The 27,710-nt window shown below is 44.4% G+C and overlaps 1 protein-coding gene across 1 annotated transcript; it reads left to right on the top strand.

Moving 5' to 3' along the window:
• The first annotated feature begins 277 nt into the window (after window positions 1-277).
• Window positions 278-27,710, top strand: LOC309653231 (short transient receptor potential channel 5-like). Its single transcript, XM_082447771.1, has 2 exons — window positions 278-5,111; window positions 14,966-27,710. The coding sequence occupies exons 1-2, from the start codon at window positions 4,744-4,746 to the stop codon at window positions 15,261-15,263; spliced, it is 666 nt and encodes a 221-aa protein (XP_082303897.1). The 5' UTR covers window positions 278-4,743; the 3' UTR covers window positions 15,264-27,710.

Raw genomic sequence — 27,710 nt, 5'->3', positions numbered from 1 at the left:
TTGCAATGAACTCACTCTACCTGGCAACTATTTCCTTGAAGATCGTGGCCTATGTCAAGGTAACTTGGAACGTTCGCCATTTTTCTTAAACAATGATTTTGGTTACATTAAGCTTTAGCTGTGGGAGCATAAAAAGTTTAGGAGGAGGGGCTTCCCGGGTGGCGCAGTCGTTGAGAATCTGCCTGCCAAGCAGGGGACACGGGTTCGAGCTCTGGTCTGGGAAGATCCCACATGCCACGGAGCAACTAAGCCCATGCGCCACAACTGCTGAGCCCATGCGTCTGGAGCCTGTGCTCCGCAACAAGAGAGGCCGCGATAGTGAGAGGTCCACGCACCGCGATGAAGAGTGGCCCCCACTTGCCGCAACTAGAGAAAGCCCTCGCGCAGAAACGAAGACCCAAGACAGCCATAAATAAATAAATACATACATACATACATACATACATACATACATACATAAATAATGCCCATTAAAAAAAAAAAGTTTAGAAGGAAAGTGCTGACGACAGTTCAGTCCATGCGGAAAAGTACCATAAAACAGACATTCTTTCAGTGGTTTGTAAGCAGTGTCCATCTAACCAAAGAAAGTGGAGAATGGAGCAATTTGCAAATGAATTCTTAGCTTCTTCAACTCTGACAGTCACCCATCTCAGTTAGCGTTTACGTCCTCTCTACAATGTCCTCGCCAAGAAGATGGCCCACTGATGCTTGCACAGGGCAGAGACTAGGAAAGTCACTGAATTTCCAGAAACCTCTCTCAATACTTGTCACTTCATTAAAAAGTGCTACTTTGTATTTTTCTAATAGTATTCTCCCTGTGACACATCCATTAGTAATCCTTCCTCCCTCTAGGGTCAAACAGAACAAGGCTGTTCCTTCTCCACAAGGTGCTTCCAATATGAAGTCATCTCTCCCTAACCCGCTGAGTTGTCTCTTCTCAGAGCTAAATATTCACACTTCCCTCAAGTGTTCTTCATAGGATAGGGAGCAGAGCCCTAGAATCACATCACTTCCACCACCAGGATGATCATTCAAGCTGTTATGAATCCCGCCTTTCGAGTATCACCCAACCTATGTCTCTCTACGAATCTAGATCACACACACACACACACACACACACACACACACACCCCACCTTGATGTTGTCCCTGCACAAGGTACAGCCTGAATTATCCTGAAAAATAGCTTCATGTCCAGCACCTCATGCTGGGTAGTCACAGGCTCTGAGTTCGAGTTTGATGTTCATTAGATAATGGAATGGCTGTGCTCCCTATACCCTGAATTGAACTGCTCCAGCGTGAGAAAGGCTGACAACTCCATCTCCAAGATTGTCTAGTCAGTCATGCTTTTTGGCACTAAATCCCACATGAAGGAGTTTTAGAATGGGAATATGGCTGTCCCCCAAATCGCCAACTTAGTTTATTTTTATATCCCTAATATGCATATTGCATAAATTTTAAGACCTTTGGAGTTAGTTACATGGAGCGTGAATATTGAATGCAGTCCTGAAACATTTTTGAAAGCCTAAGAGTATGCTTTCACTTGTGGTGATCGTTTAACACATACTTACAACTTCATTACAAGAAAAAGCTGGTAAGGAAAATGTTTGAATCTCTGGTTAATGTGCCTGGATGAAATCCATGTCATTCTGGCACTCTGCTGACTAAGTAACACTGTTTGCCTAAAAAAAAAATTTCTTCCTTTGGCAGTGGTATTTATATCCTGGAGGGACAATAAATTATCAATCTAGAAATTGGTGGGTTCTGCTTAAACAGGAAAGTTTAGAATAAATGATCAAAAGGATTAACCCTTGGGGATGTGAAAATGTGTCAACAGATGCCCAACATTAGTTAATCACATAACCTGTCCAATTTCACTGGCAAGCCTTCCAAGGACCAGATACTTCCCCACCATAGACTGTAAGGGTAAATCAGCTCTACTAAACTGAGTAAATGCCCCTCAACTGACATTTAACCCAAAAAGAGACATTTGCCAAGAAGTTGGAGTCCTTCTCAAGAAAGGAGAAGTTACAAAGCAAGACATTCCACATGCAGACTGGATTTTCATTGAGAAATTATCAATGGGCAGTCTGGTCCACTCTTGCACAGAGGCACACCAGTCTGAAATGAACTTCTCCAAGTAGGCTGAGCCAAACTCTATGAGGTAAAGACACAGGGCTGGTCCCCAGGCCCTTTGAAAAATTTCAGATCACCATTGTACTGAGGCAGTACAGAAGCACCATGGCATAAACTGGCCTTAAGAAGATCCTTCATTAGAGTGAAAAACTAGTCAACAGTATATATACTCCACCTCACATTATTTTGCTTTTGAGTTCACCCCCCTTTGAAAAGCGTAGAGGCCAATTTTCAAGCTGCATTCCACCACAAAGAATATAAGAAAAAATCACCTGCCTCCCAATATCACTAACTCAAGAGTCAGGAAACGTAAATGTAATCCCTGCTCTGATATTTATGAGCTCGATTAGCTGGATTACCACAGGCCATCCTTCTACCTCTCTGAGCCTCAGACACTGCCTCTGAAAAATAAAACTGGACTAGATCAATGGATTTCAAGCTTTGAATTGTTTTCCATGGAACCACATCTTGAAATTAAAACTTATGCAGAGCTTCAATACATTAAGGAGCTCAAAGGAATGAATTTGAATCGAGGAATGAATCTTCCAGGCGTTTGATCAGGGGTCAGCAAACTATGATCTGCAGGCCAGATTGGGGCCACTGCCTCCTCTGTTTGTTTATGTATTGCCTGTTAGTTCTAGAAGGAAAGAGTTGAGTAGTTGCCGCAGGGACCATATAGTCCACAAAGCCAAAACTATCTACTATCTGGCCCTTGTCAGAAAAAGTCTGCTGACCTCTACGTAGGCTAAACGAGCTCCAAGTTTATTCCCTGCTATCGTATTCTATAATATCTTTCTCCAAAAATATACATGCAAAGCATAGATTTGCCACGAGAATCACCTTTCACACTTTTGACTGGCCTGCAAATCCAAACTCACCAGCCCATGGGCAGAAGACTTCCCTGTGGTTACAGGTGTGCCTGTGGAGAGAGAAAACCCTCAATTATGAGCTATGCATGTTCCAGTTGAGAGTACCTAGTTTTAAAATATAGGTCTGTTTTGTTATCAGCAAAGAATCTGCATCTTTCACATAGACCACCAAACCTGTAAAGGCCTATCTAACATACGTGCTGTGATATCAACTATCATATATGTAATATTTAACGGAAATAGTGCTAGACTGAGTGTGCAGAGACCTGAGTTTTGGTCCTGGCTCTGCCACCAACTTGCTGTGTGACCTTAAGCAACTCACTCTGCCTCTCTGGATTTCAGCTCCTCCACTCGTAAAACAGGCATAACAATGTCCACCCCTCACAACGATGCAGCAAATGTTTTCTTTAGAAAGAAAAACAGAGAGATACAAGATTTGGCCAAGAGTGTGTAAAACCAATTGGCCACCCCAAGTCTATTTGAAACGGAAGCAAGTTTTCTCCAAACTCCTCTGACAGTGAAGAATATTGGATACACACAATGATTTTAACAACACCAGTTTCCTCAGTTGTTGGAAGCGAAGCACATTTTAGAAATGCTAACAATATAATTTGGCCCTCGATGCAACATTTTCTCCGGAAAGTTGTTTACATTCAGTCCTGAGAAATTGTGATATTTAGATGAGTGCGCAAGTCAATATGCTTCAGATTGAATTCCAGGCAAAATCTACTTCTGTCTTGGGGAAGGTAAAAAGCAATTTCTTATATTTCCATAACACCTCCCCTTATGGAGTACACAGACGTTCACATATGGATACATAATCACAGACATGTGCAGTGGGTAGGAGTAGATATTATCCTCATTCTCTGGTGAAATTGAGAGAGAGAGAGAGAGGCAGTTTTAAGCGACAAAGCCCAAACTGGAGCTCAGGTCTCACGTCGAAGCCACCTTTCCACAAGGCGACCTCTAATGTTCCAGGAGCTGAAAGCTCAGGCAAGACTGAAAAATGGGCAGCCAACCCCAGAAACCCTGGCTCTTCCCCTCCTTCAACCCCCTGGTTCTTCATCTGTGCTAGAGGGACATTGCAACTTGTAAGACTGTCAAAGGAACAATAAAATACATCCATACACCACTGTGCGGGCAGTACTAAATTTACTACCTGGAAGGCTGACGTGCCATTTGTCATAGTATGGGAGAAAAGAGTATTGGCAGAAAACTCTGAGTAATGACCCTCTAACGGTGCTCTATCAGCCCCAAACTGCAGTCAGCAGGGAAGTCAAGATGAACACTGCACACTGAGGAGACTGAAGCTGTCGCTTGTCCTTCAGTAACTACAAGTCGTCTGCGGTGCTCAGAACAAAATGGGGGATTGGGTAGGAAAGTTGATGTGAAATCTCATTAGGAAGCAGAGTAATCTGGGCATACCTGTGGCTCTGTTCCAGGGACACTTCCCAACAATCTGGTCAGCTCACACTTCAAAAATGGCTGTTGATAAACTACAGGTGGTTTACTCCAGATAATTGCTCTGAAATTCATTTTTTCTACATCTGTGTGCTGGGTATATATTTCGATGAGAGTGGGAGGAAGAGCGTTTAATAGCATCATGTATTGATTGGGTGGGAAAAAAAAGACAAATAGTGCCAACCACGGGGGCAGCTGTTGTATCAATGAATGCTTGATGCTTACTTTCGTGGCTTTATTTGGGTGCAGAAGGGAGGAAAGAGGGGAAAGTTTTCTAAATGCTCGCTCTACCTCTCATCTTGTGCACTTGTTGTTTCTTCCAGTATAATGGTTCTCGTCCAAGGGAAGAATGGGAAATGTGGCACCCGACTCTGATTGCAGAAGCTCTCTTTGCGATATCCAACATTTTAAGTTCGTTGCGTCTCATATCCCTCTTCACAGCCAACTCCCACTTAGGGCCTCTGCAGATCTCTTTGGGGCGCATGCTGCTTGATATCCTGAAATTCCTCTTTATCTACTGCCTGGTACTGCTGGCTTTTGCCAATGGATTGAACCAGCTTTACTTTTATTATGAGACCAGAGCAATCGATGAGCCCAACAACTGCAAGGGGATCCGATGCGAGAAACAGAACAATGCCTTCTCCACGTAAGACTCCCCCCTTTCCTCTTCTGCCTTTTGTCTGCTTTCTCCTTCTTTGCCCTATTTTCCATCCACAGCTTCATCGCTGCCCCTTGACAGTGCATGCAGAGCTCACTTATGGATCAACCCGAAGGGTCTGAAGTGGAGGAAGGTTCTTCCCTCCCTCCAGGGGACCAGGACAGGAAGTAGAGTTAGGTGAGGGAGGAAAGAGACAAACACACACGGGCTCCCAGGAACTCATCTAAAGGGTTAGTTCTGAACTATTTTGGTCACATCCCATATTTTTAAAGGAATTCATGGGAAGGGGTAAATAATTCCTCGCTCAAAAAAGCATCACTAACCAAGGAAATGAAACGGCAAGGCTATACCTCTCAACAAGTGATTGCCGAGGCGAATGTAACTGCTCTGAATCAAGAACAAAGAAAAAGGGAGAGTGCAACATTATCTGAATGCACCTTGTGATACTGTGATTAATAATAAGAAATATGTATTTGGTCTTTGTCCCCATTTCTGGCACAGAGCTCCTAAAAGCCTTGGAATTTCCTAAGTGATGAGAACAACAGAGGTGTCTTTGGCTGTGTTAACAAAGTGACTTTTGGACCTCACCTAAGGATGGGGGCCGGTTACCCCCATGTAATTAGAGGGTTGGAACTTTCAGTCTCACCCCTCCACCTTCAAGAGAGGGGAGAGGGACTGGAAATTGAGTTCAATCACCAATGGCCAATGATTTAATCAACCATGACTATGTAATGAACCCTCCATAAAAACCCAAAAGGACAGGGTTCGGAGAGCTTCCAGGCTGGTGAGCACATGGAGATTTGGGGAGAGTGGGTGATCAGAGAGGGCAGGGAAGCTCTGCAACCCCGCACATACCTTGCCGTATGCATGTTCTATCTGGCTGTTCCTGAGTTGTATCCTTTTATAATAAACCAGTCATCTAGTCATTTAAATGTTTCTCTGAGTTTTGTGAGGTACTCAAAGCCAAGGAGAGGGCTGTGGGAAGCTCCGATCTATAGCCAGCTGGTCAGAAGCACAGGGGACAACCTGGACTTGTAATTAGCATCTGGGAATGGGGGAAAGGGGAGCAGTCTTGTGGGACTGAGCTCTTAATCCATGGAATCTGACGTTATCTCCCAGGAATGTCAGAATTGAGTTGACTTGTAGGACACCCAACTGGTGTCAGAGAATTGGTGCTATGGGGGGAAAATATCTCCCCATACCCACAGGTTGGAATTGAGTTAAGACCGCTTAGGTGGTGTCAGAGCAATGGGGTTTGCTAGAACAGCCCTGGCGCATGGAAACATGTGGTTTGGGAAGAGAAAAATAAGTAAAAGGGCAGGGGGATGAGGAATCTTTGATCCCTAGACGCAGAAGAGACAGGCTAAAAGTAAGATGAGAGTCAGCTCAACTTCTGGGGTTAAATTAAGGTTTCACGTGGGCCAAAAGGCACCAAGCAGTGACTGGAAATGTCTCCTTTTCCCACTTGGGACACAGGAGACAGCTCAGGACTCTCCATCCATGAGTCCACTGCCTCTGGACCTATGGAACCCCTGTGCCTTTTCTTTGTAAACCCAACACCTACTTCTCTAGGACCTTTAAGCTTCCAGAATGGCTTTTATTTTCTCACAAATCACTGTTAGGGGAAACAGACAAGAGAAAGAAAATAAGCACATGTCAGGAAACGTGTTAGGTTCCAGAAGCAGTCCTGAGCTTACCCCGGACTCAGTGTCCTACACCTTGTCCATCTCCAGCCCCTGTTCTGGAGAGTGCCAGTCATCTGGTAATCACAGCAATTACCCCAAGGTCGTGAGAGATTCTTACTCATTAAATTGAGATACAATTTTCCCCCTTAACTCTATAAACTAGGGCAGATCAATGGACTCAGACATTCTCGAAATGTGTTAAATAACAAAGGCCAGGGGGAAAAAAGGGGTTTCTGCCTGACCCCAAGTTGCACCAATAGAGAGGGGAAAAAGCAATGCAATGTAGCCTACCCTTATTATTTGCCTCTAGCAGCATTTTCTAAAATGGATGACAAATAACCACAGTTCACAGGGATATGAATAGACATGAAAACAAGATCTCTGATCAAGTGAGTTTTGGAAATGCTAGGACAAATTTAAGAAGGTTTCTCCACTGCAGGGCTTCTCAGAGACTTTCCATTGTGAATCTACAGTAAAGGGAGAGGTTTTCCCAAATGTATTGACCAAGATGCTATTCCCGTGAATAAAGTTTGGAAAATGTTCACTCGCCCCGTTGCCCATTTTATAGCACCCACTCCCTCCACTAGGCCACACTCCCTCCCTCTCCTCCCAGAACTCAGGGCAAAATCTTGGATGGGGAAACCAGACTTATGTGAAAGGGGAAAAGAGGCCAAAATGGGATGACAAAGAGATACTGCCATTTTGGTGAAGCCAACCAGGAGTGGACAAAGGCAACTGGTCACCTCGCTAGTGCCTCTTGACTAGGAACTGCTTCCTCTCCTGCATTAGTCTAGAGACAGAACTCACATCAACCTGTTTTCAATACAAAGAGCAATTTTGTAGTGGCTTGAGCACCAGGAGACTGTATCTGTTCCCATCAAAGCATTCGACAGAATTGCACACCTGAATGCAAGGTGCCTTCCAGGAGGCCAGGTCCCTGCCAATGACCCTCTCACGTGAATTCTGCTGAGGAAGTTTATGAAATGCCTCCTTGTAAGTCTGTAGTGATTATTAACACCCCTGTTGCCAACTGACATTTGCTCTCATCACTTGCCCAGCAGGGACAATTGACAAGAACGGGCACCTGTCGTACATGAAATTATATCTTGGGGTGTCAGGTATGAAGAAGCACTGTCATGCTGGGGGCAAATCAGCAGTAATGTTACCTTAAGTTCCCTTCTAGGTGTTGATTTCTTTTTTCCTCCACAGAAGTCTGACTCAGATTTATGTTTTCCTTTAAATGCCTCAACTCAGGCATTTATAATACCTGCTAAAATACATGCTACTTAGAGCGTCAGAAAGACTCTGTTTTTAGAGAAGGGGAAAAGGGAGCAAGCATCTGCTTGCTGTCACCCTTTTCCTTCTGATTCTCCAGAGATGTCATTGCTATTCTTCAGCTTAAAAAAAGAAAAATTTTCCTGGGCACACAATTCAGGGGGACCTTGTTATCCTTGCTGACAACCACATGACAGTACTGTTGGTGGTTTGAGTTTAGTATTCAATACTGGAAGTACCAGGCCTTCATCCACTGTTGAGAGCAATGGGGAAGGCATCCTTCTGCAGGCACGGGGCTTGGGAAGAAACAGGGCGGAAGTGGCAAAAACCTAACTTGGTGGTCCTGCTTCTCCTTCTGAAGTCCTGACCCTCAACTCCCGATGCCTCCTGAACACACCTGGCTGTGCCGCAGGCCTCTCAAACACAACGTCCACAACTAAATTCCTCATCTCTATATCCCCACCCCAAACCCACTTCCCTCTTAATTCCTCATCTCATTCAATGACACCAGGCAGACTCCCAGGAGTCATCTTGGACTCTCCCCCTCTCCCCCAAGCAACACATCCTGTCTCACACTCAGCCCCGTCAGTTCTACTTCCTAAATATCTCTTAAATCCATCCTCTGTACACACACACACCCCACTGTCTTGGTTCAGGCATAAACCATCTCTCCCCAGAACTGCTGGGTCTTAAGTGCTCTTAAGTGGTCTCCCTGCCTCCAGTCTTAAGTGGTCTCCCTGCCTCCAGTTTTGTCTCCCCGGCAAACAATTTCCCACCCACCACACAGAAGTTTCTAAATACTAGTCTTATCTTGTCGCCCCCTGGTCTCGTGGCTGCCTGGGATCTGTATCTTCTCCAGCAGAAAATTCTCCTCTTTCCTATAGCTCACAGGGCCTGGGAATCTGGACCCCGCCTCTCCCGCCTCTCACTCCTCTCCTCCATAGTCAACATCTTGCTCTTCCCAACTTCAGGAGAGCATCTCGGCCCTACAGGCCTTTGCATATGACACGCCACTCCCTCTGCCTGGAATGCCCATCCCCACCTGGCCAGCCTTTTCTTACCCGCTCCGACCCCACTCCCGGTTACAGGCTCCTTCTGTGTTTCCCATGGCATTCTAAGTCCATCTCCATTATAATAGATAACCTATAATAATAAAGGTACTAGTAATAATAATAATGTAATAGATAACATATTTTAATCATTTGTTGTCTCTCTTACCCACCAGACTGAGACCCCCATTTTAGAGGCCTTGCTCCTACCATAAAGGGGTTCAACATGCCCATTGAACAACTGAATGAAAGGATGAATTCTGGTAGCAATCCTATCTGTAATTCTAGAAGATTCACTTCTGCTTCTGCCCCCCTCACATGGCTGAAGTATCTAGCCAGCTCTGTCACTCTACTGATCCACTTTGAACTTGCTGTCAGCGAAAACCCTTGGCCTTTCTCCTACCTCCCTCATCCTGTACGTGGGCACTTGGCCAGAGAACAAAGCTCTACACTGATCCCTACTGAACTTCATCTTGTTAGTTCCAGCCCCTTGCTCCAAGCTGTTGAAATTTTGCTGAATCTTGATTCTGTCGTCCACTCTATTAGCTGTCTCTCCCAGTCTTGTATCATCTGAAGATCTAAAAAGCTTGCCACCTATTCTCATCCAAAGCATTGACAAAACTGTCATTCAGGCTTGGTATTCGCTGGGTGGAATATTGGGTGGCTATTAAAATTACATTTATGAAATGTGTGATTTTTAACACATTTTTGACGGGAGACGTATTACGGCCCCAGGTGTTAGTTTCTGCAAAAATCCCCCGGTCAATAATGTGTTAAAAACACAGAAATTGTACACACTATGATTGCAACTAACATAGCTGCAACTAGATATGCGAATGAATGACCATCTATAAAGACAATAAAGAAACGTGAAACAAGGTTGGATTTAGGTGGGAGGTTAATAAAAGTCATAAAAATAGCATATTTGCTGAGTGCTAGGTCCAGGTACTATTAAAAAAAATGAGCCTGACATGAATTAACTCATTTAATCCTCACAATCATGCTCTGAGGTAGGCACTATTATTATTGCCCATTTTACAGATTGAGAAATTAGGGTACAAAGCAGTTAAGCAGACTGCTCCCAGTCACAAAGGTGATAGTGACGGAGTCAGGATTTCAATCCAGGCATACAAGTTTCAGTCTTTGCTTGTATCCAGGGGTGCAAGTGTGAGACTGATTTTGTAAAGGTATGCAAAATAGTTGTGTGAAGTTGCAATAATCATGAATACCTGTAAAGCTAAAGAGGACAGAGCCATGACCTAGCAGGTCACTTGGGACCTCCTTGTAGACCATCATCATTCATCTGTGGCAATGAGGATACTGAGTAAATGGCATCCTTATCCTCAAGAAGTTCATAGTCTAACGGAGAACACAAGTGAACGATTAGAATAGCTGCATTTTTAATGCTTACTATATGCCGAGCACTGTGCCAAGTGTGTTACACGCAGTACTTTATGTGATTAAAAAAAAAAAAAAAAGAAAAGGTGGTTAAGTGTTTGGACTCCAGAGTCAGAAGAGCTGGGTATAAATCCTACCTCTGCCATTTTCTGCCTGTGTGACCACTCTGTGCCTCAGTTTCTCATCTGGAAAAAAAAAAGAATAGTAGCTACTTCATAGGGTTATTTTGAGAATCAAATATTACAATGCGTGCCTGGCACATAGTAAGAGCACAATAAATGATAGCAGTTAGTATTTATCCTACAAATGACCATTTTAGAGATGAGGAAACTTGAAGTTTAAAGAGGCTGTGCCACTTTCCCAAAGCCATATGGTTAATAAGTAAAGGTGTCTAAAGTTTGCTCTTAGCCACTCGCCTCTCTTGCCTCTACAGCATGACATGTGCCTTTATGGACTAAGGCTGGGCTGCTATGGGAGAATAAACGAGGATCATCTAACCCCACCTTGTAGGAAAGGAGTCAGGGGAAACTTCTAGAGGAGGTGGGGCTTCAGCTGAGCCTGGCAGGTCAAACAAGAGTTGGGCAGCGAAGGAGACAGGACAGAAGCAGAGACTAGAGGTTGGGAGTAGGGTGGGAGCACTCCAAACAGAGTTAGAAGCTTGTCAAAGGCAGGATGAAATGAGAAATTGCAGGTCTGGGGAACCGCAAAATGGGTAGGGATAACCAAAGAGATGACCATGCCTTTGCTCCATGTGTGTTATCAGCACAACTTGTGAAAGGATGATGGCACTGCTTTCTCCCAAGGAACCTTTCTCTTCTGGTATATCCTCCAGTTCTTCACTGGTCAGAATGAAGTCCAGAGGGGTAAATCTTCTCTATACTCCTGCTACCTTTTTTCTTTTTTAAAATATTTATTTATTTATTTACTTATGGCTGTGTTGGGTCTTCGTTGCTGTGCACCGGCTTTCTCTAGTTGCGGTGAGCGGGGGCTACTCTTCGTTGTGGTGCGCGGCCTTCTCATTGCAGTGGCTTCTCTTGTTGCGGAGCATGGGCTCTAGGCGTGCTGGCTTCAGTAGTTGTGGCACGTGGGCTCAGTAGTTGTGGCTCGAGGGCTCTAGAGCGCAGGCTCAGTAGTTGTGGCGCACGGGCTTAGTTGCTTTGCGGCTTGTGGGATCTTCCCAGAGCAGGGCTCGAACCCGTGTTCCCTGCATTGGCAGGCGGATTCTTAACCACTGCACCACCAGGGAAGTCCCTCCTGCTACCTTTTGAAAGATTAAGTCCTCATCTCAAAGACAGGACTTTCAGCAAGGGTCATGAGAACTACAGTTCCCATCTCTATTCTACTGAGCAGCTCTTAGCTTTGTGATCTATTTATGGATGGCTCCCAACATGCACAAATCCCCCTTAACCAGATGGTATGGATTTGTCTTCCCAACAGTTAATATCAAGTCTTCTTGAATCTTTGTATCTTCACTTTGTGCCCCTTGTTGAGCTAGCAAGTTCCATATGTTTGCTGACTCTCTGCTAAATAAAAATGGACTGATTGTTTTCTCTCAGGTCATCTCCTTTAAAATCAAAATAATATTCCTTTGGCATTAGGATCTGCAGTTTGGTCAGCAAGTCTTTCTATCCCTGTGATAATTGTATTATGGACCTGACCACCAAGTACCCCTAGGTAATGGCCCTTTCCCTGTGAATTCAACTGAGTCTAGAAGCCTAGAAGACAGAGCTTCCTATAGATGTCTCATCAAATGTGCTTATCTACCCCAAATGTCAGTCACTCATTTTATCCGGGCATGCCTTTCAATAAACCAGATTCTCCTAATGGCCAGACCATGTTGTGACATTTTGTGCCTCATGTCAAGGGCATTCTCACTATCAACTGCCAAAACTGAGGAACAATCTTTACCCCTTTTCTTATCTCTTGTACAGTTATACCTATAGGGTCTCCCTAACTAGAATATCACCACAGTTTAGGGCAGATTTTAAATGCCCGGACTTTCACTTTTAGGAAACTTTGTATCAGTCATTGGAATGGCTAGTATTAAACTCTACGCTCAAGCATTAACCATTGCAATTTTCATTGTTATGGGGCTGGGGGTGAAGGAGTGTAACATCATCCATTCTGGAGAAGCAACTGATGAAGTAAGACCCTGCCAACATATTGATGACATACTTGCCCTGGCTTGTGGCCTTGTTGTCTGTCATGCAATCAACAAACACATAATGAGTGCTTTCTATATTCAAGGACACTCAACTTCCAGCGACTCTCGTTCTTCAGTGTCATTCCTACTTGCTGCAGCTGCTTTCTGTTTTTCTGAACTATATATTCTCTGGCTTTTGTTTATCCAGCTGCTGGGCTAGCTTCTTGTGCCGTTGCTGGCCTCCTGCCTGCCCTGACTTCAAATGGACACGGCCAGGTCCTAGATAGGCCTTCCTAACAGAATCAGACTCTTGAACCCTATATCTGCCCCATTTTTGAAACTCTGCCTGGCTCTGTGATGCATTGTATTGCCTGGCCCTGACTTGTAGAATCTCCTGGAAATTCAGATCCTGTGATAGGTCTGACTTGCCATATCCTGGTTCTTGTTCCCTGGCCCTTGAAGTCCAGACTCTCATCTTACTGTTGATTCTCAAATGTTTCACCATCTGGCACTTACTTTCATCAAACAAAAAACAGATTTCTTCCTTCTTGGCTAGCTCTCAAGTAATGTGATGCTGAAATGATAGTGGGAGCTATCCACAATGATTAGAGAAGAGCCATTTAACAGGTTGAAAAGGGCTATGTGCCTGTTGCCCAGGCAGCCCCGAAGGAGGCCCCCCTGAGAATCAGGCCACTGCGGAGCACAACCTTCATCAAAATGAACTAACACTCACTGTGCAGCCTACTGAATGTGCAACTGTCAATGGGTTTGGAATCTTCTAGACCTTAATCCAGTGATAACTGTAAGAGTAATATGTCTTCATTCACTTATTCAACAAATATTATTGAGTGCCTATTACGTGCCAGGTACATAGTAGCTGTATGTCTGTCTCTTTCCTCATAGAGCTTACATTCTAGTGGGGATGAACAGAAAATCAACATTTAAACAAAAATTTACTAAATAATATAATCTTAGAGTTTTAAGTGCTACCAAAAAACTGAAACAAGACAACAGGATAGAGAATAACCGGTGAAGCTACTTTAGGTAGAGTGACCCTGGGGATCCTGTCTGAGGAAGTGACATTTGAACTGAGACCTCAATGATGATAAGGAGACAGCCATGCAGAGATCAGGGGTAAGACCACTCTCAGACAGAGGAAATCTTTAAAATATTGCCCATACATACCCCCGAAATGAACCCAAGAACCAATCCCTCAGCCTCTCAAAATATATTGGGCTATAAAAACAACACATTTTGAGCAACTGAAAAGTTACATCTATTCTTAAAGTAGCATTTCTTAACTTCTATGCCTCTTCCGTGTGCTTGGGAAAAGGTTGGTTTGTGCCACCCAGGAGCTGGCTGCACTGTATCGCTCTATGCACAGATTTCTGAATATGATGCAAAAGAAACCCTGGACCCCCAAAACATATCATTGCAAAAGTTACATATTTGGATGTGGAGACTATGAGAGGAAACCATAATTTGTGAAGCCACCTAATGGAGAATAATGCAGTGGTTTGGGGAGGTCAGAAGAACCTGGATTTGAATTCTGGCTCAGCACATATAAATCATATAAATGGGTGACCTTGGGCAAGTTATTCAATCTCTGAACCTCTGTTTCCTCAGCAGTAGCAATAAAGTTTTTATAAGGATCATAATGTTAATGTATATAAAGTGCCTAGTATGCTTATATAGTAAGTCCTCAATAATTGTTAGTTAATATATCATTAAAAATAATTCATATAAATGTTCATTCAAGAATCCTTAAGCTCCTCCACTGAGCTTAGCTCCATTCTGGGCCCTGTGGGAGCCACAAAAGAAGTATCAGAAATGGTGTAAGTTGCTCATGTTCACTCAGCTGGCAAGTGTCAGAGCTGAGCTTTTAACCTAGGGCAATCTAATCCAAGCACCATATTCTTAGCCACTGCACTTACTGCCTCTATGTAATTAGAAAGCTGGTAAACCACGTGGTCTGAAGATGAAGGAGAAAGTTCGGTGTAGGAAGTAGCCCTTGAAATAAATCTTGGAAAATTATAGGCTCTGCATAGATTGAGAAGAGGGAGATGGTATTCCAGGTGCAAAGGCAAAGCATAAGACATAGAAGTGGGAACAAACAAACTGACCTGGCTGGTTCGTGTTGGGGAAGAGACCAAAATACGTGAGATCATGAGTCTACCTGTTGGGATGCAAATCAGGCAGCCTCCTTATTAATTAAGCGAATCACCTCATGTTTTTTGCTCTTTTCTTGCTCCTCCTAGAGAATTAACTAGCCTATTCTTTGATCTCTTTTAGGCTCTTTGAAACCCTTCAGTCACTCTTCTGGTCTGTATTCGGCCTTTTAAATCTCTATGTTACCAACGTAAAAGCCAGACACGAGTTCACAGAGTTTGTGGGAGCGACCATGTTTGGGACGTACAACGTCATCTCCCTGGTAGTGCTGCTGAACATGCTGATCGCCATGATGAACAACTCCTACCAGCTTATTGCCGTGAGTAGCTTTGCTCTCGAAGGGCGGTTACCTTGGTTTCAGGAGTGGTCACAGTGGCCTGGAGCCCATTGGAAACTCAATGATATAGTCTGTCTGCCTTAGTTATTTTACATTAGCTTTTCCAGCTATTAGATTGAATTATTTCTTTCCAAGGTAACTCAGTTTGGACCCTTAGTCCATTGGATCGCAGTAGTCTAGAAGATGTTCTAGTTAATAAGACTTTTGGGTTACCTGTTAAAATTATGTTTAAATCTCTGAATCCATTTTCTTGCCTTAGTAAGAAGAGCTCAGGAGGTATGAGCAGTTTGGCTACAACATATCCCCTCACTAATCTCCAGGGTTGATTGAGCTGATCCAGTTCTCTAGGCGGGAGGGCTTTATCTCCATCTTCACTGCAGACATCTCCCTCCCAAAACTGAGCAGTCCATTGCCAAGGACAACCTTCTCAGAGAGTGGCTATTTTTTATTTTTATCAACAATGTATGAGTAACTGCAGTCCACTGTGACATGCTCTTAAGTAGAGTCTATCGCTGAATCTTTGACCATCATGTTATCATTTAGAACAGTAGCACTTATTACTCTAAACGAGAAATGGCGAAGGTATAGGATATGGGATCAGTCCAAGCCCTGTCCTGGTTTTTGATGTCAAAATAAACATCTAAACTTAGCTTATTTTCTTATGATCTAACTATCATTTCTAGAAACGGAGTATTAGCAAAGGAGTTCTGGCTATCTGAGGTCCTGCTTACTTGAGTATCAGTGAATTTGTATCTTTAGTTGTATATGTGTATATATATACCATATTTTCTTTACCCATACTTTCTTTATCCATCCATCAATGGATACTTAGGTTGTTTGCATGTCTTGTCTATTGTGAATAATACTGCAGTGAATATGGGGGTGCAGATATTTGTTCAAGACAGTGATTTCATTTCCTTCAGATAAATACCCAGAAGTGCAATTTCTGGGCCATATGGTAGCTCTACTTTTAATTTTTTAAGGAACCTCCATGCTGTTTTCCATAGTGGCTGCACCAGTTTTCATTCCCACCAACAGTACACCAGGGTTCCCTTTTCTCCACACCCTCACCACAACTTATCTTTTATCTTTTTTATAATAGGCATTCTAACAGGTATGAGGTGATATCTCATTGTGATTTTGATTTACATGTACCTGTTGGTCATTTGTATGTCTGACTCGATGGTCTTTAATATCCTTGCCAGCTCTGATATCCTGTGAGTCTGAGTGTCTACAGGTGAATAGGATAGGCGCTCAAGGTCCCTTCTAGGTTGAAATTCTATCTGTTGCTTTTGAAATGGAATATAGTTCAATTTCTCTCTCTCCTTCAAACCCAACTAGGCCAACAACTCTGAAACACTCTATGCTCACTCCTAGCCTGTCTTTATAAGGGGGAAAGGCATAGAATTTCAGGGGCTTATTTTTCCACCACTATGCCTATCAGCCAAACCCCCTACTCCTACCAAAGATGGCAATATTCATGCTGAGGCATTTGTCATTTTCTCCCTGGTTGTCTTGCAGCTGATTGTTCCTAATGGCAGAGGAAAAGAGAGATAGGGCTGTAGCATCTCCTACTGAGCTCAGTGACATTTTGCTAGGAAGGGTAGAAATCTTCAGCTCCAGCTCTCTCACTTGCTGGTAGTAAGTTGTGTTTTCATGCTACCTACTGTTGCACCTGAAGAAAACACCTCAGCTTGAGGGAGAGCTAGGGGTGGGGTTTGCAGAGAGATGGCCTTAATAGGGTCTATATCATCTCACACATCTAGAGTCATGGCCAACCATCATGAATACTACCCACTGCTTTGGGATCCTCTGTTAATGTGTCTTTACCATTTGGAATCGGATCCAGTGGGGTCCTGATATTGGGCAACCTGATTCCAAAAATATCTGGCTCTGCTTACATGGTAAAGACCAGCAAGTAGATTTGATTCCACTTGCAGCATCTCCACTTCAGTATTAATGCAGTTTTTAGAAAGGCCCAGATATGGGGGAAAGGTTACAGGAAGGGAAGCCACTGAAGACAAAAATCTCTCCTGCTTCAAAAGGTACCACAGGCTGACTCAGTCTAAGTAGAGACTCAGTTATTGACAGGCTTCACTGTGAATCTGTTCACCTGTGCTCTGTGGTCCCGGCCAACATCAGCAGGTGAAGCTGGCCATATTGTATATTATTATTAGTGTTGTTTGCAATTAGCAGTGATTTACTCTCCTCCCTTTGTCCTTACATCTCCCTCAAGCTGCTTGTTCCCCTCTGTGACGCTTCTTTCAACACATCCACCTTGTCTCTGCCGTTCCTCATGTGTATGCTCCCCGTTCCATCAAGTGAAGCTGCCCTTGATACCATTTTAATCAAATTCACCCATATATAAATATTAGGTGGGAGAAACAGACCAGTCCCAGAAAAGTCATTTAACTCAGGCCCTCTTCCTACCCCAACTCACCCACAAAGGGCATCTCTGTTGCCTGAGATCGGTCCTCAGAAAACATGAGGCTCATGATGATCTGTGACCAAGCTTCACTCAGCAAGTTAATAAGAACCCTCGGTTTCCTTGGCTGCTGTGAAGCGTTCACGCTAATGCCGAGAGCAAGTAAACAGCGCTTGCCTCACTAAGCCACACCTGCTGGATGGCTTGGGGAGAGGCCATATATGTAGGACTGGTTGTCTCCCTTGGGGTGGCAGCATTTGGAGGCTCAGATGATGGATGGACTCTCCCACTGCGTAAGACAGCCATGCAAATGAAGACATTCTTCAGAAAAATACCTGGCGCCGCAAAAACAGCGGGCAAGGTTGGAAGGGGCCACTGCACACCATGGAAGTGCCAAGGAGGGCAGGTGGTCTCCCCGCCTTCCCCTAGTCATCTGGGACCAACCTCAGACTCTCAAAGCTCAGAGAAGAAGGCAGCACTTCACACGCTACACCATGATTTGTAACTAATCAAGCAGATAAACAACTGCTATGCACTATTACAGTCCCCGGTTGTTAAAATATTAACATATTTTCATACCAGTTGGTAAATAGCTGTCACTCCGGCTGTTGCCTCTGGGACACCTCCAGGTCACCCCACAATCCAGCAAGTAAAGGGTAACACCTGGAGCAGCAGGTATTATCCACGCCCCTGCTCCAGCGCTATTGTTGGCGTACATTCTGATTGGTCAGTTTCTCAGTCTGACTATTATTGTGGCGGGTACAGTGCTAAAATGCTCCCCCAAGATTTCCCGTCCTAATCATTAGGATTGTGAATATGATGAGATAGCACACTTATGATTACGTTGCATTACGTGGCAAAAGGGGTTTTGCAGATATAATTAAGGTTACTACTCAGGGAAATTATCCAGGTGGGCCTAATCTAATCACATGAGTCTTTTAAAAGCGGAGTTTTCTCCAGCTGGTAGCAGAAGAGAATGTCAGAGATTTGAAGCACATGGAGGATTTGATGTGTCATTGCTGACTTCAAGATGGAGGGAGTCATGTGGTAAAAAAAATACGGGCAGCCTCTAGGAGTTGAGAATGGCCCCCAGCTGACAGCCTGCATGGAAGTGGGGACCTCAGTCCTACTACCACAAGGAAATGAATTCTGCCAACAACATAAATGAACTTGAAACAGATTCTTCTCTAGACTCAGAGTCTCTAGATAACAGCTGAGCTATGCTGACACCTTGATTTCAGTCTTGGGAAGGCCAATGTGACTGAAGTGGAGTACACAAAGGGGAGAGAAGTAAGAGATGAAGTCAGAGAGGTAATCGGGGTGAGGGACAGATCATGTAGGGCCTGATAGACCTTTGTGAAGACTTCGGCTTCTTCTCTGAGTGAAATGGGGAGCTGTGGGTTTTAAACAGAGGAGGTACATTATCTAACTGGCATTTTAATAAGATTGCTATGACTCATTGAAAAAAGATGGAATGGTACTGGGACAGAGACAAATTATGAGACCATTGCATTGACCCAGACAAGAGCTGTTGGTGGCTTAGACAAGGGTGGTCATGATGGACACAATGAGAAATGGTCAGGTTCTAGATATATTTCAGAAATAGATCCAGTTTGCTGATGGAGATGTGGGGTGTGAACAAAAGAGAGGAGTCAAGGATGACACCATGATTTTGGGCCTTGAGTAACTGGAAGGGTGGATTCATCCCTTACTGAGTTGGGGAAGAGTGGGAAAGGAACAGGCTTGGGAGGGGGCAGAGATCCAGAGTTGGGTTTTAGACATGTAGAGTGAGAAATGCCTATTAGACATCTGAGTGGAGATGTTGGGTAGGCAGTGGTTTACAGGTCCAGCGGAGAGGCTGGAGACAGAGATTTGGGAGTCGCAGTATGTCCACAGTATTTAAAACCATGGGACTCGGAGAGATCACAACGGGAGTGACTGTGCATAGAAAAGAGATCCAAAAATGAGGCCCAGGGTACTCCAACGTTTAGAGGTTGGAAAGACAGAATTGATCATGCAAAGAAACTGAGAAAGAACAACCAGAGAGGTAGGAGAAAAACCAGAGTAGTGGACTATATTACAATATGTACGATTTCCCGGTATACTGGTAAAGCCATAAGCTGGAGAGTGGTAGAGCCTAGATTTGAACTGAGGTAGTCTAACCCCAAGGCCCATGCGCAGAACCACTATCCTATCACATTGACACTTACCTTGAGGCCAAGAAGCACGGGAGATGCACTTTCACTACAAGGAGGTCCCTAACGTCTTCTTTCCTGCCCCAGTTATACCACCATTCTGAACTGTCCGATCACTTTGTCATACCAGTTCCAGTGCCTGTAGATTTCATTTAGATAGGAATCACTGACACTTCATCCAACACAACTGTGTACTCCTAGTACCCAAGACCTGTTTCTTAATAAAACATAAACCCTGCCAGCTAAGTCATCTAAGGGATAGTATATCCTCCTCCCAAGTGAAGGAGCTGCTCAATTCAAGTTGTAGAAATTTTATGACATTGGAGCCAAGCCGTTTCAAATTTTAATAACTGTCTCTTCCCTTTGGGATGCCCTCCAGCAATCTAGATACCGATTTTTCTCATTGCCGCTTTGACTTTTCCCTGTTGCCAAACCATTGTCTGGAATCTGATCAGAAATTGCTACATTTCACTAACAAGAAAACAAACATTCAGAATGGCAGAGGACATTTTCATAGTCCCCTCCACTCACCCCAGCTGATGGGGAACCTATGAAAACCTGCTGATAATCCCATTTCAGTCAAAAATCTACATTTTCTGGTAGGTTCGGAAAAATCCACAAAGGCTAGGTGCTATAAATGATATAAAGGTAAAGACACAGTAGATGCCTTTAGGGAGCTTTAAATCTAGAGGGAAAAGTCTGCCTTGAGTAAAATAACAATAGTGCTATTACCGTGCTATAGTGCTATTATAATAGTAGTGATTACAGACAGCATGGGCTCAGGAGTAGTCAGACTGCCTGGATTTGAAACCTGGACTGCCGCTTAGTGTAGTTTGGGGCAGCTTAACCTCTTCCTGCCTCATTTGACTCCTCTGTAAAATGGGGATGGATGATTAGGCTTTTCATCTGCTGCTTACTCTCAGATCCATTCCCTGTTCATTTCCTGCTCTGTTCTGTATCAGGGAACTACATTCCCCACAGTCCCTTGCCATTTGTTTCTGTGTGGGTTTGACCAAGCAGAAGGTAGGAAGAAGAGAGAAGCTAGGATATTTCTTCCCCATCCCCAACCTCACTTTCTGTGGCAACTCCAGCAGCAGCTGGGTTTCCTACGTGGCTCACCTCCAGCTACCACCAGGCGTCCCACCCCTCCTTGGCCCCAGCTTCTGCAGGGCAGCCCCATCTTGGCTCGAGCTCCCACCAGATAGCCCCAGTCTACAAGCTCTGGAAACACCACTCACCACATCTTCCAGTCGTCCCTCCAACTCCAGGGATAAGAGGGGTTTCCTGTTGCTGCTAATCTCTGAGTTGCCTCACTGCCCTCTGTCTGGTTTCTCAGCTCTTCCATCACCTGTGACTACCCTCTGTATTAAATCTCCATGTTTGAAAGGCTTAAAGTGATTTCTGTTTTTCTGGCTACCCCCCAACCAGTACCTATCTGATTGCGTTGTTGTGAGGTTGATTTAGAAATTACACATTGAGCTGGGCCTTGAGGTCAAATCTGGAAAGACAGAAAAGTGAGGATGGCTTTCAGATCTCATTTCTGGCAGGGAAATAGCTTGCACACCAGCAAGGATTGGCCTGGTGTTTATGGGGGTCAGTAAGAGTGTAGGAGCTGGCCTCACTCCTTTCTACCTTCCATTCTTTGATTCTGCATGAAAATATCTTCAGATGGGAAGGAAGTCCTTCCTGTGCCAACAGGAAACATGTCCCAGCAAGGAGGAGAAGCATGAAGCGGAGTCACATGTCTAGGAGCTGGATGATGAAGTTTAGAGCCTGCCTTTAGAAAAATAATTTTTAAAGATGGGATCTGCTTTTGTGGCTTCCCACATCCCCATGCTGAGCCCTCATGCTGCTGTCTGCCTGGCTTAGCACAGCACCCCGGGTTGACTGACTTACCTTACCCAGACCTTACCTGGACAAGCCCCTTGCCTCCACCTCTAGGCCCAAGCTGAGGTCTTTCCCAGTTTCCTAAGGCTTAGAGAAATCAGTAATAAGAATACAGTGAATATCTGGCATAGATACAAGCCTTTATTAAGTCCCAGGCACTTTCTATCTCATATCGTTATAACTACTATAAAAAAAAAATGGTTCTGAAGAACCTAGAGGCAGGACAGGAGTAAAGACGCAGACATAGAGAATGGACTTGAGGACAGGCGGAGGGGGAAGGGTAAGCTGGGCGGAAGTGAGAGAGTGGCATGGACATATATACACTACCAAATGTAAAACAGATAGCTAGTGGGAAGCAGCTGCATAGCACAGGGAGATCAGCTCGGTGCTTTGTGACCACCTAGAGGGGTGGGATAGGGAGGGTGGGAGGGAGGGAGACGCAAGAGGGAAGGGATATGGGAACATATGTATATGTATAGCTGATTCATTTTGTTATCAAGCAGAAACTAACACACCCTTGTAAAGCAATTATACTCCAATAAAGATGTTAAAAGAAATAATAATAACTACCATTTATTGAGCACTTATAATGTGCCAGACACTATACAAAGCACTTTTCATGTATATTTTCTCATTAAATCCTTACAACTACCTGAGGTAGGTACTATTAACAATTCAATTCTATAGGTGAGGAAACTGAGGCACAGAGGTCAAAGTGACTGGCCCAAGGGCACACTCTTCATAAGGGCCCCAGCAGGTCTGTCTGATCCAAAGTAATAATGAAACCATACCTCCTCCTTTCCACACAACCTCAGACTCCCCCAGCTTCACCCTTCTGCTTGGTTCACGGACTCACGGACTCTCCCCTGGCTTCTAACCAGAGAGATCCTCTAAGGAGCCTTCTCCTTGTTTCTGGAGACTAAGTGACTTATTCTGTTTTCCTCAGCTGAGATTTCCTGCCCCCCAGCCCCCAACACAGACACACAGACACACACACACACACACACACTAGCTCTCCTTTTCTTTCCTTTTTTTCCTTTGCCCACCAGACTTCAAACTTCTGGTTTCTTCTTAGTTCTGTCCCTAATACTCCCAGCCTCCCCAAATGAACAATCAGACAACCCACCTGAAATCCTCACACCCACAGAGGGTAAAAAGTTCAGAGCTACGAAGCTTATTGGCATGACAAGAACTCCTCGTTCAACTTACACATCCTGCCTTGGGCCCTCTCAGCCCTGTTCCTTCCCAGACAGCTCTTGGACACTTGAAAGCCTCACTTGAAATTATATCCACACCAGCAAATGGGCTGACTATCCACCCTCCAGCTTCAGGGGAGGAGAGAGGAGCATTCTCTCCGCAAACGCTGCAGGGGGCACCAAAGGCTGACTTTTCAGACTTCCAGCCCTGCCTGGGCCTGGCCCTCCCCCTGGTGGTCTAACACAGAAATGGACTCCTGTTGATTCTGCATCAACACCCACTCGTGGTTTTGTCAGCAAGCTGTCTGAGAGCCCGCATCTGCTGGGGATGAGAGCACTCTGCCTCAAAACGCTGAGGGTTATACTTTGGCAGGTCTCTGCTGAGCCTTTGATGCCTGCTGCTGCCTGGTAATGATCTTGGTGACCGACAAAGATGCAAGTGGAAATGGGAAGAGGACAAGTGAAGGGAAGTGGGTTTTCTTTCCCTGTGCTAAAGGACAACCAAACAGGGCAGATGCCTGGGCTGCTTCTCTGCATCCCAGACTCACCTGTCCTGGATGTTCATCAGAAACATCAGTAGTTGTCATGGAGACTCTATCTTGGGTAACTCAAACAGAAACAGGACCAACTATGTAAGTGACGGGTAGGGCCTAATGCCCAAAGAATACCTCTGCTCTTCTGCCAGCTGACTCCTTTACTCTTTCATCCATTCACTTAACAGTAACTATGTCTTGGATGGATAAATGAATGAATTTAACAAATGATTATTGAGAGACTACCATGTACTCTACTACGTTCTTGGCACTGGGGATACAGTAGGTAACGGGAGCAAGAAAGATGTGGTCCCTGTTCTCATGGGGTTGACAGTCATGGAACTACAGTTTCAAGTTTCACTATTTGCATTTCATTTCTTTACTTTAAGACTGCACTTTACTTTTTCAGGTCATGGATTGCTTTGATAATCTGATGAAGCAAACATGCATACAATTTAGCATAAATCTCAGAGGATTCATAGACATCCTCCCACTGTCCTGCTGAAATCCCTCACCTTAGGACCTTGTCCCCAGTTATAATGCAAATATGTTTTAAGTTGTTAGTAGGTGACTCATGACTCAGTGTGAGTTCAATCCCTTGCTGAGATCAGGTTTTCATGCGGAGCCAAGAGAGTGAGGAAAATGTACCTAAAGAAGACTGGAGATAGGACACCAATAAGAGAAAGAGATTGGAGGCACTGGAGGAAAATGTCACCATCATCACAATTTTGCAAAGGATCAGGTCTGTGCAACAGTCCCCAAGCCAAAGGTGCCTTCAACCACTACATAAAATAACAACTATAGATGGACAACCTGGAAACAAGCTGAGAAGACCTGGCCTTCCTATGGATTGGCCTCTGAATGTTCACTTCATAGGCTACAAATAATACTGGTGGAAAAGTCAAATGTCCATGGCCCAAAGGCCATGGTTGAGGAATGTGTCCTTCTTGGCTTCTGCCTTGATTCTTGTTCTGGGTATCAAGAATCAATTGACTGGAGAGCTATCTGATACAAATGTTCTTTAATTGCTGAGCAGCTTGAGGTTTAGAAACTAAACATGAGATCTGAGTGATTAATATTAATTAGGTCTCTCTCTTGCTGTGGTCACCAGAGCCCTGTGTTGTAGCCCGGTTCAGCGTGAGAGACAGCCTGGGCCAGGAGGTGGCCTTTAGCTACAACACAGAAGCCAAAATACCCCAGAGGAGCCTCGGAGGTTACGACCTACTGCAATACTCTGCTTTTTACTTGAGATCTGACAGCAAAATTACATTATGTCAGCTGTCAAGGTAAATCTGCCTTTGTTTAAAAGAGGAAAATAGAAGCGATCTAAGAGTAGAAATGGGGTGGGGGGAGGTAATTATATTTCTCTTTCTTATTCTCCTTTCTTCCATCATAGGATTATCTTGCTTTTTCCTCTGTTCTCTTTCCCAATTTCCCCTGTTTGAACTTTTAGAAGTACCTGGGCCTATAAAACTGAACTAATCACAAAGTCTTGATGAGAAATATATTTATCTCAAAGCTGCTCTTAATAAGTGTGGCATATTGGGAATCACCCAGAGGGAAAGAAAAGTATGATAGGCCTTCTCATTCATTAGAAAATCAGCACCAATTATTAAAGAAGTCTTGAATGACTGGAATTAGAATCCTCTCACTGACTCCGTCAGAGTTCCCATTGGCCTAGCCCTCAAGACTTCTGGAAACACAGAGAAGTTTCCATCACCCGATGAATCTTCTAGGAGGTCATGCCACAGTGTTTTTCTCTTGATACTGATGCAGAGATACTTTATACTGGAGTCCCTCCAGTCTTAACCAGGATAAATGGTCTGACACATAGTAGGCTCTCACTTAATATCTATTGAATAAATGAACAAAGTAATGATTTTTTTCTAATTCTTTTCTTTTTTTTTTTTGGCCACACCACGTGGCTTGTGGGATCTTAGTTCCCCAACCAGGGATCAAACCCGGGCCCCCGGCAGTGGAAGTGCAGAGTCCTAACCACTGGACCGCCAGGGAATTCCCAAAATTAATGAATCTTTAATGCATATGACTTCCCAGAACATTTTAAAGTGTGAAAACAGAGCAACTGACAAGCTGACCAAACCTAAGCTTATTGTCCTCTAGTTTAGGGGTTGACGTTTTTTCCTCTAAAGGGGCAGATAGTGAATATTTTAGGCTTTGTGAACTGTAAGACCTCTGTCACCACTATCCAATGCTGTTCTTATAATGCAGAAGAAGCCATAGAAAATACATTAAAAAGTGGGCATGGCTCTGTGCCAATAAAACTTTATTTATGGGCCCTGAAATTGGAAAATCATATAATTTTTGTCTCAAAGAATATTTTTTTTAAAGATTTAATTTTAGTTTTGGCTGCGCTGGGTCTTCGTTGCTGCGCGCGCGGGCTTTCTCTAGTTGCGGTGAGCGGGGGCTACTCTTTGTTGCGATGCGTGGGCTTCTCATTGCGGTGGCTTCTCTTGTTGCGGAGCACGGGCTCTAGGGCGTGGGCTTCAGTAGTTGCGGCACAAGGGCTCAGTAGTTGTGGCTCATGGGCTCTAGAGCGCAGGCTCAGTAGTTGTGGCGCACGGGCTTCGTTGCTCCACGGCATGTGGGATCTTCCTGGACCAGGGCTCGAACCCATGTCCCCTGCATTGGCAGGCGTATTCTTACCCACTGCGCCACCAGGGAAGTCCCTGTCTCAAAGAATATTATTCTAACTTTTGATTTTTATTCAACCATTTAAAAATGTAATAACCATTCCTAGCACGCAGGCTATCCAAAACCAAGTGGCAGGCCGACCATGGTTTGCCAACTTCGACTCCAGTTATTTCAAAATATGTCTCTTTTCTACCTTTGTAGACTGAAGCTCTGTGAAGACAGGGGTTCTGCTTTAGGTTTTCTTTACATTCGCCTGATGCCTAGTAAAATGTGGGACACATAGTAGGTACCCAACACATACTTCTTCACTAATTGGTAGGGAGAAGCTTGGGAAAATCTCTGATCTATAGTTTGTCAACCATGTTTTAAAAAATACATAATGTGAGTTTATATCCTTTGCAAGTGTTTAGTGTTTGGAGTTGAATAAATTGTATGGCAATGGGGAGGGGCATTATCTAGCTGAAAGGAAATCTGCCTAGATGATGGATTTCATAATTATAGTTAATACATTGCTTTATACTTTACTAAGCACACTTGCGTATAGTGTCTTGTTTGATCCTCACAAGAACTCTGTGAATGTAGGCATGACTATCTGCATGTTACAGATGAGGAAACGGGTTTCCAAAGGTTGAGACTTGCCCAGGGTTCCATGGCAAGTTTGTTCATTCGTTAATTCATTCTTTCTACAAGGACTTGAGCATCTGCTATGCATAAGGAATTAGGTCAGGGTGAACTCAGGCCCAGTGACTCCTCAGGAGGTGATATTTAGAAGCAATCTAAAAAATAGAAGTATGGCCTGGGAGGTTAAAAGGAAGCTCCCGATCAGTGAGGCAGGAAGTTAGACGGCATATGCTGTGACCATCTGAGTACGTGAGACCAGTAATAATCCCACATGGGGACAGACCTGTAGGTTTTTCCACAACCAGGTGATAAGACACACCTCTCACTTCTTCCCAGGCTCAGAAACGGAAGCCCTGATGGGCTTAGTCTCAGTTATTTCTGAAAACTGCTGGGTGAGCTCAGCAAATGCCCATGCTCACCACCATCTGACTGCCTCTGTCCTCCCAAAGGAAAAGCTTCCTCACTCCCCAGCTGCAAGATGCAGGCAGGCAGAACAATCTGCGCCTGCTTGACTGAAAGGTTCTATTTACCTTTCTGGAGACGCCCAGAAAAGGTGACAAGCAGTTCAGTGGGTTTCAGGACTGCCACATCTGCTATGAATGGCGCTACCAGAATTGTGCAGTGTCTGACCTGCAGTGCTGAAAGCAAGAACCCTGCAAAGGTCACTTCTGTAGCAGAGAAACTGAAGGAAACAAGCAGGAGAGAAACCTGGGCAGACAGAGGCCCGGCCAAGTGTATGCAGAAGGATCTGTTTGTCAAAATCGCGGAACCGTGGCCAGGCTCCGTTTCTGTTTCTGCCGTGTAGGAGAGAACACGCTGCTCATTGTGAAATCCCACTCAGTGCAGTTCCCCAAGCGACAGTGTACCTGAGCACTTAAGAGCTATGGTTGTAGAGTCAACTCAATCCAGATTTGAATCGCGGACCACCGGTTTCTAGCTGTGTGTCCTTAGACAAATGTCTTCACTCTGGTGAGCCTTATTGATCAAATGGAAATAGTAACAGAACCTACCTCAGCAGGCTG

The sequence above is a fragment of the Balaenoptera physalus genome (assembly GCF_965194825.1).
Source record: "Balaenoptera physalus genome assembly, chromosome: X".
NCBI classification, from domain to species: domain Eukaryota; kingdom Metazoa; phylum Chordata; class Mammalia; order Artiodactyla; family Balaenopteridae; genus Balaenoptera; species Balaenoptera physalus.
This window is presented reverse-complemented; position numbering and strand designations above follow the sequence as displayed.

Bases quoted from the DNA above. Each gene is read 5' to 3' on its own strand.
- LOC309653231 (XM_082447771.1), top strand. From the start codon at position 4,744: ATGCTCGCTCTACCTCTCATCTTGTGCACTTGTTGTTTCTTCCAGTAT. The intron at 5,112-14,965 runs GTAAGACTCCCC...GATCTCTTTTAG, and splicing joins CAGAACAATGCCTTCTCCAC to GCTCTTTGAAACCCTTCAGT.